Raw genomic sequence first — 11,829 nt, 5'->3', positions numbered from 1 at the left:
TATTATATAAGAGATAATGAAAGAAAATGTTAAAGTAATGGAGTACTAAATTTTAGTTCGATAGAGAAAGCATCTTATCAAAATTTGAATTGATTGATTAAATAAATTTCAATTCCTGTAACTAGTTAAACTCATATCAATAATACTAGTAGGTGTGGTGGCAACGATCTTGGGATGTCCTAAAATGTAAGAGTAATATTCTAGACCTCCTTAGATAATTTAGTTTGATTCAATCAAAGCTTCTTTTTTAGTGGGTGTTCTATTAGAGCTTATATTTGTCCACCTAATTCAAATGAAAATCTATTGTAGTGTGAGATGCTTCAAGTTAATATCTATTTCATAGATTGAGAACGGAAAGAATTAGAGCAGAACATTCTCTCAAGTTTGACTGCCTATAGAAGGCATTCAAACCAATATGCAGCAAATGTGATATTGAAATTTGATGAATAATCATTATTATGCAGAGAATCCGAGCCAAATTCTTGGGAAGATGCCATGAAAGATGAATTAGATCGAGAGAAATATCCCCGAATGCCATGGCACGATGTCCACTGTGCTCTTTGGGGACCACCTTGCCGAGACATTGCCAGACACTTCGTTCAGCGCTGGAATCATGCTAAGGTTCTTTTCTGGTCTTCAGCGTACTTCTTTAAGAAATTTCAAGTTGCTAATATTTCTGACAATTGATGCAGAGAAGTAAAGCTCCAAATGAACAGACAATACCACTGCTTATGCCACAGCATCACATGGTTCTTCCGCACTACATGGGGAGAAGCAGAGACGTTGAGGCCGAAACTAAGACAGCTGAGCTGAACCCTGAAGATCTGAATGGACAAGATCCGTTTCCGTCTGGGTCACCACCGGAAGACATCCCACTACTTTTACCCCAGGAAGCTGATTGTAACGAGGGGGCCTCCAGTGAGGATGAGAAGTTGGCTGGTCTGATGTCTAGTCTCTTGCTTCAGCTTGATTTATTTTAAGTTAGCACTGTGACATTAGATCTGAAGATATTTTTTTTTGCAGATGATCTTCATCGCCCAGATCTCCAAAGCCAAATGAAAACTTACCAACAAGATAATTGGTGGGAGACACAAGAGCGAGTAGCAGAAGAGGTTTCAACTGATGAATTAGCAGATGTTGGTCCTTGGGTCCGTTGTCACTGTCAGGTTAGCTCTAACAATATAGTACAGAGAGGATGTGACAATGTTAAGTAGCTAGTCTTTATTGCTGAAGGATAACCAAAACTAGGAGAAAATATCAGCTAGTATTAGAACCTTTGAAGAAATTCTGAAATACAAAATGAGGTGGAGGAAGTATCAGTCAGACACCAACCCCCCCCCCCCCCCCCCGGGTGCTATTGTTATAGGATAATGATATTGTGAGCAAATGAAGGTAGAGATTAGTAACAGCTATTTAGCTAAAAAGTACTTCGGATATTTATACTTTCTGCTGATAATGTTTCGGTTCATAATATTCCTTCAAACTATTTCCTTTAGATGATTCGAAAATACGATTATCTTTTTGTTTTTTCAGTTTCGCTTATGTCTCAGTTAATTTTCCACTGCTATTGACATTTCATATGGCTAACATGTCCTAGGTCATTAGAAGTGTCAGCCAATGGTCTGCTGGAACAACTCAAACTGAAGAGAGCATTCACAAAGCTTATTGTTCTCTTATTGAGGAAGCAAAACATTTTGTGTTCATTGAGGTAACCACTAAATACAGCTGATAATTAATCACAAAGATAATACTGATTGTCAGAGCTTTTCTCTTTGAGGTACTATAGGGCAGCACACATTATTTCCAGCTATGCCGAGTTTATAATGCTTTCTTCTGATTCAATCTCTAGACTATGGAAAGGTAATTTCCATCTGTCGTCAACATTATCTTGACCGCCATCAGTGACTTCAGTAGGTTTCCATTTGTTACTATCAAGTCACAAGTGTACTCTTCTTGTTCAGACTGCACCATTACTCCATTCAGCAGTTGCTAGAGAAAAATACTTGAGAAAGGACTATAACAAGTTTGTACATTTAAAGTGAGTTTTCCATGAAAAAACAACAAAGTGATAGAAATCTGGAAGCTAGAATAAGGTACAATCATAAATAATTACAATGAGCACTCCCAGTAATTTGGAAAAGAGGTCGTAGTAAGGAACAATCTAGTATTTCCTTCAAAATTTCAGTCAAACACCTTTATGCTTTCCCTGATTGCTAAGTATTGACAAAACATTCTGTGGCCCCAAAAGAATCAAGTAGAAGGTACAAGCAATAAAAAGTAATTTTAAACGAATAGCCTAATATAACCAGGAAAGTTTTCCTAAAGTACGTTTCATTTACCCCTACACTATAGTCAAGCTGGATCAACCTTTTACTGATAGAGTTACACAAAAGTATGTAGTTAACTGTTCTTACTCCTTCAAGAGGGGATGTCAGATAGCATGACACCCTTGTTTGGAAGCACATTTCTGAATGTGCATCTGCAAGTCATTACAATTTTAAGAAGCTTCACAAGTAAGAGTCAATTGATGTTCTCTTCTGTGTTCATTGATCTTCTTCAGTGCCGGAAAGTGTGTGCTTTTATAGGAGACTCCTCTAACTTTCCAAGTAATATGGGAGGATTGCTGGACATAATATTTGCTAATGGCCTTTATATACACCCTGTCACATATAGCCACTAACTAAATAGTACAACACCTGATTGCTTCTGACTGATTGATACATACGTGTTTTCACACATGTGCTTGCTATCATATTATAAAAGCCTACACATATCAAACCATGAGAACATGAGCTGACCTGATCTTCCAAATTTGCTTCTGTACTTTTTCAAGCAATTTCTTTCTCTCAGCTTGATGGATTAGTGATGACGATCTTTTGTCATTTTCTTTTTCCAGCTGCTAGCTTACTCAAAAGTTTTAGCTAGTAGTTTATGAGCTGGAACCTATGATAATTATGCTTGATGTCAATCGTCACTCAAAACTGATTCTTTTGTTTACCAAGTAGCTGCGTCAAGCCACAGATGTGGAAGATTACATCTCTCGTTTATTTTCTTTGAGAAGCAATATGAAATTGTGATTTGTTTTCCTAAATACTGATAACAATCTTTTTGTTTTTCTTAGTTCTGATGTTTTATGGTTTTATGTACAAAAGTCTAGTAAAGAAGCTCACTTAATGGTGTTCAATGAAACTCCTTTTTTTTTTTTTTTTTTGCAAACTTTCAGAATCAATTTTTTATCTCGGGTCTTGCTGGAGATGAAACTATAAGCAATCGTGTAGCTGATGCTTTATACAGACGTATACTGCGAGCACACAAAGAAAATAGATGTTTCAGGGTTATAATAGTCATCCCACTATTACCTGGTTTTCAGGTAGGCATCTTCCCTTCACATCAGGTACTGACTATAAGTTGGTTTTGATCTTTCACATTTCATATCTAGCTTCAAAATTACAGGGAGGTCTTGATGACATTGGGGCAGCAACTGTGAGAGCCTTAATGCACTGGCAATACCGGACAATTTCCAAGAGCAACAATTCAATATTGCACAATCTCAATGCTCTGTTGGGTCCAGAAACCCGTGATTACATATCTTTTTATGGTCTCAGGACGTATGGTCAGCTTTCTGATGTTGGACCCATGTTCACCAGTCAGGTAATTCTTACAGAGCTAACACTTACAAATCAATTAACTGCAATTCACTTATATAGTAAGATTGTCCATAGATTAGCAATTATTATCTTTGAATTGCTAAGAGCCAGTCAATGCAATATTTGTAAGATCAACTTTAGCCTCCAAGAAAATTAGTGCAAATACTAGGCCAAAGTTTGAAAATGAAATTTTTTCCGAGTCTTGAATATCAGTTCCTTCTACTTATTCGTAGGAAATGTTCATCATCTTTTCTCAATGTTTTCTCTTAACTTTCTAACATGCATCATGTAGTATTGCAAGTTCTCTTGATCTTGATTGTTCGGACTTCGGAGATTTGGTGTTCCATTGCACCTAAAGTTCTCAAATTTCACCACAGGTCTATGTACATAGTAAAGTGATGATAGTGGATGACCGTATAGCCTTGATTGGATCGTCTAATATAAATGACAGAAGTTTGCTTGGATCTCGCGACTCTGAGGTAAATCTTTTTCTGTAAGACAACTGTTCTAGGCTTTTAGGATTTGAAGAACATGAAATCTTAGTCTCTATAAGATAGTCTTTTCCTCTTCGAAGAAGAAGAGAAACAAGCATTACTCCCTGGAATAGCTTGTCTAAGTTCACAAAGGTGGTAAGACAAATAAATATGGGGATAATTGTTAGTCAAGCAGTTATAACCCTTGTGGACTTTTGTTTTGCTAGCAGTCTAATGTAGTGTACTAGAACTTGTCACTTGGAGTTTGTAGACTTTTTTCTTCTTTGAAGGAAACTTTTTAAATAGAACAATAGGAATGAATACAGCTTTTAGGGCTAATCAATGCTCTTATCCTGTAAGTAGAAGTAAAACTCTAGACACTGCACAAAAATAAGAAAGCACATATGGCGTTTACCTGCATAAATTCTGCTTTCATTTGTGAATTTGTTCATCTATCATGGAAAACTATAAATTCATCCCATTTCCACCTTGAATTGCTGGCTGTCGATTTACATAGTTGGTTCATTCATTTATGCTGCTTATACCACACATGCTGCTTGTGAATGAAAGTTGTCCATAGTCAATAGATAAGCATGACCTTTCCGTCTTTTCAATTTCACGAGACTACACATATTAACTTCGACCTTGGACATCTGCACTTGAATCCTTTCCGCTACTTATCTGCAAAAGCAGTATCTTGTTCTTAGATACTTTAAACATTTGATTTAAAAAAGTATTTTTAGAAAAAAAGAAAATTCTGACAGAAAATCGGTTGTTCCAGATTTGTGTAGTCATTGAAGATAAAGACTACACAAATCTTCCAGATCTTGTTCTTAGGTACTTTTAAACATTTGATTTAAAAAAAGTATTTTTAGAAAAAAAGAAAATTCTGACAGAAAATCGGTGGTTCCAGATTTGTGTAGTCATTGAAGATAAAGATTTCATTGATTCATCCATGGACGGAAAGCCTTGGAAGGCTGGAAAATTTGCTTTTAGCCTTCGGATTTCTTTGTGGGCAGAGCACCTTGGTTTACATGCTGAAGAGGTAAGTGATGTTGCAGAGTCAGACTTTGAATGCGGTTGAAACTTCCTCTCTTGGATGTCACCATATCTTCCTTAAAAATTAGTAATGTCTGAGCTCCTTGGCACTTGCCATTGTTAGCCCTGACATGCAATAGTTTTTCATTTGCATATGTTTCGAGATATAGCAGCTAAAGGCCATCCTTTCTTTTCCAGATTTGTCAAATCAAAGATCCCGTTGCTGACTCTTCTTACAAAGATATATGGATGGCAACTGCAGAGGTGAGACTGGTGTTTCTTATGTTACTGTATATTACGTGCTTAAAGAAATACCAAAACAAGATTGTACTACTTCTTGAAAAGAAAAAAAAACGAAAAAATTCTGCCCTATGCCATTTTTTGGTAGAGATGCATGGACATACTAACATGGGAAGAAAGCTTTCTGGTATAACAGCAGTTTCATTATCACTCTTCTCTTCTGGTTTTAGTTACTTAGTTGGTCTTTCTATAACTGCCCATTAGCGAATATCATTCCTATGTATGCCATGCGCGAAATCTTGTCCAGACTTGCACAATCTGGTCACCTAGATTTTCATCTCAAAGCTTCAATAACTCTTTAATTTTGTATTTTTGACGTTACAGTCGAATGCCACAATTTACCAAGACGTGTTCTCTTGCATCCCAAATGATCTTGTTCATTCAAGGTACTTGACAGCCACACTATGACTTTCCACCTCTATCTTTTTCTCTTTTGTGGGGGTTGGGGTGTGGGTGGGCGATAGATATAACTCGTTGATCATGCTCAATTGCTTATGTTATCTAATGTCATCCTGGAATGCAGATCTGAACTTCGACATTGTAGGAATCACTGGAAAGATAAGCTTGGGCACACTACTATTGATTTAGGTGTCGCTCCTGATAAACTTGAATTTCACGATAATGGGCTAGTAACGGTAGAGAATACGAAAGAGAGGTTAAAGTCAGTCAAAGGACATCTTGTTTCTTTTCCATTGGAGTTCATGCGTGAAGAAGATCTGAGACCGGGGTTTATCGAGACTGAATTTTATACTTCTCCTCAAGTGTTCCATTAAGCTACAAACTTAAGAAATGAAGCACCTGTACAGCAACGAAACGTAGATATAGGCTTTGTGTGTACGAAAGTGTACAGATATTCCTATTTGTGTATATTAGCAGCCATTGTAGGACGGAAACTAGACTGAAAATTCTTTTGTATCAAGATATCAAGCTGTAAGTCTTTCCAGAGCCTTTCCTGGGTATTTTAGAAACCAACCATATTCTTTTAGAGTTAGTATCCGACTGGTTCCAATTAGTATTGTATATAAATATTATACTTCTTGTGTTTTCTGAGAAAAATGTATATGTGAATTGCTGTTCAGATCTTCTTTACAGATTATGGTACAGTATACATTATGCTTTCTCATGTAAACATGATAATGTCCCTGGTAACCCAAACCCCCAAAATCTTCACTACGTTAACTTGCTTGCGTAACTTGAAGCTGCTATTGGTTCTAGTTCTATTTTTCTCTTCTTTTATTTTCCTTTTCATGGGAAAAAGGAAAGGAAATAAGTTGCTCGTTTAAAGCAACTTCAAATCATTGAGGCGTCATCTCATGAACATTACCAAAAACATAACAGCTTGATTTGATATTCTCCAATCTCCAAGGTAAATTGATTTATATTAGGAATTGATAGATTAGTTTTTCTATAATATACAAGGATACCAAAAAAGCAATATGACCAAATAAATATTAGACACTTCTACTTACAAAAACATTTGTACCATGTTATAAGTGACTTGAGCATACCAGCTTTTATAGATTTAGACTTTTCAAAAAGAAAAAAAGGGAACAAAATAAGACCTTTAGTTGAGATTTGAGAATTTAACAGAGTTGCAGTTTCATTCTGGTTTGAATTAAATACTAGGTGGAGCAAATGAGAATTACCATTTCCCTATACAGAAAAAGGCGGGAATATTTGGCGCCATTCCATTTTTCTCGGCTGAAATTCCCCTACATAAACCTCCCACTCACTTTTCAAAACCCTTGCATTTTCAACAAACCAAATTCCAAAAATGGCAGAAAATAATATAAACTCCCCTGAGATCAAAGAGCCTTCTCCAAAAATCCAGAAATTGGACCAACCCCAGAACGGCGTTGTCCCTGAAATCCCATTTTTCCGAGTAAAGAAACTCTCTGAAAACGCTGTTTTACCCTCCAGAGCTTCACCTCTTTCTGCTGGTTACGATCTTTCCAGGTTCGCTTTCAGATTTTCACCCGCTAATTTTACGAGCCCGTTTAGCCAGATGATTTATTTTTTTACTAAATTGTTTGTTTTCTTCGCCTACAGTGCTGCAGAGGCTAAAGTACCCGCTAGAGGCAAGGCTTTGATACCCACAGATCTAAGCATCGCTGTTCCTCAAGGAACCTATGCTCGTATTGGTAATTTCTTTGATACCTTTTTAGAATTACTTTTTCCTGATTCTCGAAGAAAATGTATAAACTAGTAGATGTGTTTGGGACTAAGGTAGATATTTTTCATTTTTCTTAGCGAAACTACTTTTATTATTTGATATCCCAAAACATGGAAAATGTTTAGAGATAAATATTCGTCAATATCAACAGTAAAAAAATTCACTAAAACATTATTTTTCCGATATTACATTTTGGATGATTATGATATCCTACCTTTTGCTATACACAACTAAATATTGGAACATGATTTAATAAGAGAAGGACCAAACCAATGAATTTTCAAGGTAAAGCATATTGTGCAGGTAGCATTTTCCTCCATAGCATCCCAAAAGAGCTGTTATTTCAAGACTAATGTTATTCTATTTTTATTTGGTGATAGCACCTCGATCTGGTTTGGCATGGAAGCATTCGATAGATGTTGGAGCTGGAGTTATAGATGCGGACTACAGAGGGCCAGTTGGGGTTGTTTTGTTCAACCATTCTGATGTTGATTTTGAAGTCAAGGCTGGTGAAAGGATTGCACAACTCATTATTCAGAAAATTGTGACTCCAGATGTTGAGGAGGTTGATGATCTTGATTCAACTGTGAGAGGATCTGGTGGCTTTGGATCCACTGGAGTATAAAAAAGTTTGGCCTCAACTTAGAAAATGGTGGTATTATAGTATTATCCAGTTTTAGGTTTAGTAGGTTTTGGCTGTTATTCCAATAGTTTGGTTAGTGATGCCAATAGTTTGGTTAGTGATGAAGCAGTGGGAGATTTTGGAAGGTATATTTGGATCAAATGTATATCTCACTCATCTTAAATATCAATTAGTAATCTACTCTTTTGTCCTATGAGCAGCCAGGTTCAACTTGAGTGTATTTTTTTTAAATCAAAATTTCTACAATTGTTAGGCATATTGTTTGGTTCATTTCATTTTCCTACTTGAGCATGAGTGAGAGATAGAGATGGCAAACGGTGCGGCGCGGTGCGGTATGCGGGGCAAACCCGCATAAACTTGTGAAGATTTAAACCCGCCCCGCATACATTTGCACCTGTCTAGACCTGCCCCACACTCACACCCGTATTCACCCTCCCCGCCCCGCATATTTTTTTTCTTTAATTTTTGTAGTTTTATTTCTTTTGAGCTTTTGGTTGGACTTGCTGATTTAATCAACCAAAAATTTGATATCTCTTTTGTGGCTCTTAAGCTACTGTGCCTTTAAAAAAATTATTGAGCCAAAACTTATTGAAATGACTACGAAGTATTTAATCACTCAAAATTTTTAAACAGTAAATGACAACAAGTTATTGAATAAGACATGTGATTTAATACTGGTAATAGCCTTCTTGCTTTTGAACTCTTAAGCTACTGTACCCTTTTAAAAAAAGATTTAACATATAAAACATTTTCATTTTTATTTAGTTATATTTTTTATTGTTCCGCTTTTAATACTATAAATCTACTTAGTAAGATAAATATTTTTTTATTTAAGATTTGCACTACATTAGTGTTTTAAGTAATTTATTAAAAAAAGATAGGAATAACACAATTATATTCGTGAAGAATTTCCATGATATGGATGGTGTATTTGATTTCTTAAAACAAAGAATTTTCATGAAGTTAGCAACATCTTGCCAATCCCAGATTAGTGTTCAACCATTTTGGTAGTTCAAAATTCAAACTGATAATAAATATAGACCACCTATTTGTGTTTTGCCTTTTTCCCAACAAAATACCTCATTTTCCAACGACATTGAACGTGCAAGTGCAATTAAGCACTACATCAAGTCACTAATATGTTTCATTACACCTGCTTAGTGACCATGGTTAGTTTTCAGCCTGAATGTGACTTCTTTAAAAAAAAAAAGGGATTTTTACATTTCTATGCCATATAGTAAACTATATTACTCTAAATGTTCATGTTTAGTAAATTACCCTACTTACACAAGTTTTGTTTACAAAATATATACATTCCACCTTAAAAGGCTCCCAATCCATTATTAGTGCCTTCAATTAATAGATTTAGTTACACCCTTTTCTTTTTTTTCCTCCTCTTCTCTTTCCTTGTGTTTCCACTCATATGTCACAATTCGGTGATTTATATAAAAAGGCTGGAATTCATAACTGTTTGCTCAAAAGTTATCACATATCTTATGAGTATAAAACAATATAAATAAATCAAGGGAAAATCATAGCAAATCGTAATAATCCATTGGACCAAGCGAAGAACATGAAAATAAGTACTCAAAGTTAGGAGAAGAAATCTTAACAACTTTTATTGATAATATTTGTTTGGTCTGGCTCTCCATGAAGAGGTTCAGAGCCTTACAATGGTATTTTCTCTTCCCATAAGATGGGTATATTTTTATCTTCTCTCTCTCTCTTGTGAATAGTGGTGAAGAAGCAGCCCCCTTTCTAGGGCTTCCACTCTTAGTATTTATAGATGTGAGCTTCGTGAGCTGGCAATAAATGGCCGTGGCCACGCTGAGGTTCCGTCCCCATGGGGGAATGAATGGGCCGTGCCCTCGTAGATTAAATCAGACAAGAGTCGAATCCTGTTATGAATAAGTGGCCAAACCACTTATTAATTATGGATTAGCTCAAGACGAGATTAGCTCCGTTAATTACCGTGAGATCGGATTTTGACCCATACAGTTAGTCCCTCCGCTTATTGAGGTCGTGTTTCGGCCGAGCTCGATGAGCGGACTTCATCGATTGTGATTTGAAAAAACTCGAATAAGGGGGTCGACTTATTGACGGCGGTGGCCTTAGCCGTTTACACGTTGGAGATGGCCGTAGCCTTTCATATATTGGAGAGCCTTTTAGACATTAGAGATGGCCGTAGCCTTTCATATAAAGGGGATGGCCATAGCCTTTCATATATTAGAGACGGTCGTGGAGAATGAATATGCGCCGGGTACGTATTTTGTCACGTCCAGAATTTGGAAGGCGTACGGCGCATTCTTTCAGCGTTCGCAGGCCGTTACGATTATTCTGTCGGCGGGACGTTGGCGGATGGCTGAGAAGCCGCTTCGCGGAGCTTGTCATAATGACGCATGCTTCGGCAGGACCGAACCGTTTTACGGTTTGTCGTGCAGTTAATGACGGCTATTGGGTTTCGCGAAAGCCATGTATGTTGCCTATAAAGGTGGTTTGAGGCATTCATTTCTCATATCTTCATTGTTCATCTGAGAGAGATTCTGAGGAAACTTTTTCGTTCTGCTGATTCATCTTCTCCTTTCTTTCCTTTGATTGTGATAACCTTTGTCTTGCCCACCGAATTCTATCCCTTTCTCTTTAGTAGATCAACAATGGCAGGCAGTTCTTCCCACGATGCTCTTCCGATAGATTTTCTGGTAGTTGTAGGGCCACCTCCGGCAATGGGAGGTGCCGAACAGATAGAGACCGAAGAAGTTCCGTCGGTTGACGAGGTAGTTCCTCGGCCCGGAGGTCTGGCGATTGACTTCACTGTCGACGGTGGAGAGGACCCGGTGGATGAAGCCCCGTTAATGGGGGAGATTGGGATGGCCCGATTACGGGGAACAGGGGGTCATTCCCACCCATGCAGACATCGTTCTCGCTAGAAGCGAGGAGAGGGTCCACACCGACCGCCGGGGATACTGCGTTTTTTACGCCTATCCTTTCAGGTTGGGGTTCAAGATCACGCTCCCAATGCTGGTGGTGGATTTCTGCCGTTATTACGGGGTGTGCCCGGGTCAGCTCACTCCTTCCCTCTACAAATTGTTGGCAATGTTCATCAAGTACGCGGAATTGGCCCGTAGGGAGGTCACGCTGCAGTATGTGCTTAGTCTCTACGCTCCCCAGAGAGTCCGTGGCACCATGATTCAGGCGTGCCCTCGTGGGTCGAGGGGCCTGGTCATGAGATTGGATGACGAGGTCGACCCTCGCCCTTTCGAGCACTTCTTTTATATCAGGACCAGGCATCTGGTGGCGGATGCTACTGGGTTCCCAGAGGCTTGGAACCATGCACGTAAGTTCTTTAGTGGTTGAATTCCCTTTTCTTCCCCTCTTTATGATTTGTGATCATGAGCGTTAACTCGTATCGTTTTTTGTAGCTGACAGGTCGACGCCGGCCCCATTGCCTTGGATACGTGAGTGGGTCGAGGCCGTACTCCCCCATACGGTGGGGATACGCACATGGGCGTCTTTCTGGGAGAGGCATGGCCGTAGGCCTGTGGCAGGTAAAAAATT

The 11,829-nt window shown here is 38.1% G+C and overlaps 2 protein-coding genes across 2 annotated transcripts; both read left to right on the top strand.

Moving 5' to 3' along the window:
* The first annotated feature begins 428 nt into the window (after positions 1-428).
* On the top strand, positions 429-6,536 carry LOC109216179 (phospholipase D zeta 1-like). The gene is made up of 11 exons (XM_019380311.1): positions 429-621; positions 693-939; positions 1,024-1,166; positions 1,598-1,708; positions 3,224-3,370; positions 3,454-3,651; positions 4,025-4,126; positions 5,034-5,165; positions 5,357-5,422; positions 5,783-5,844; positions 5,982-6,536. The coding sequence occupies exons 1-11, from the start codon at positions 496-498 to the stop codon at positions 6,229-6,231; spliced, it is 1,584 nt and encodes a 527-aa protein (XP_019235856.1). The 5' UTR covers positions 429-495; the 3' UTR covers positions 6,232-6,536.
* A 521-nt stretch (positions 6,537-7,057) lies between these two features.
* LOC109216177 (deoxyuridine 5'-triphosphate nucleotidohydrolase) lies at positions 7,058-8,484 on the top strand. The gene is made up of 3 exons (XM_019380305.1): positions 7,058-7,414; positions 7,508-7,599; positions 8,012-8,484. Exons 1-3 carry the CDS (start codon positions 7,233-7,235, stop codon positions 8,254-8,256), a joined length of 519 nt encoding a protein of 172 aa, XP_019235850.1. The 5' UTR covers positions 7,058-7,232; the 3' UTR covers positions 8,257-8,484.
* The last annotated feature ends 3,345 nt before the right edge of the window (positions 8,485-11,829 follow it).

The sequence above is a fragment of the Nicotiana attenuata genome, unplaced genomic scaffold, assembly GCF_001879085.1.
Source record: "Nicotiana attenuata strain UT unplaced genomic scaffold, NIATTr2, whole genome shotgun sequence".
Lineage (NCBI taxonomy): Eukaryota > Viridiplantae > Streptophyta > Magnoliopsida > Solanales > Solanaceae > Nicotiana > Nicotiana attenuata.
The sequence above is the reverse complement of the archived record's forward strand: the minus strand, read 5'-3'. Positions and strand labels throughout refer to the sequence as shown.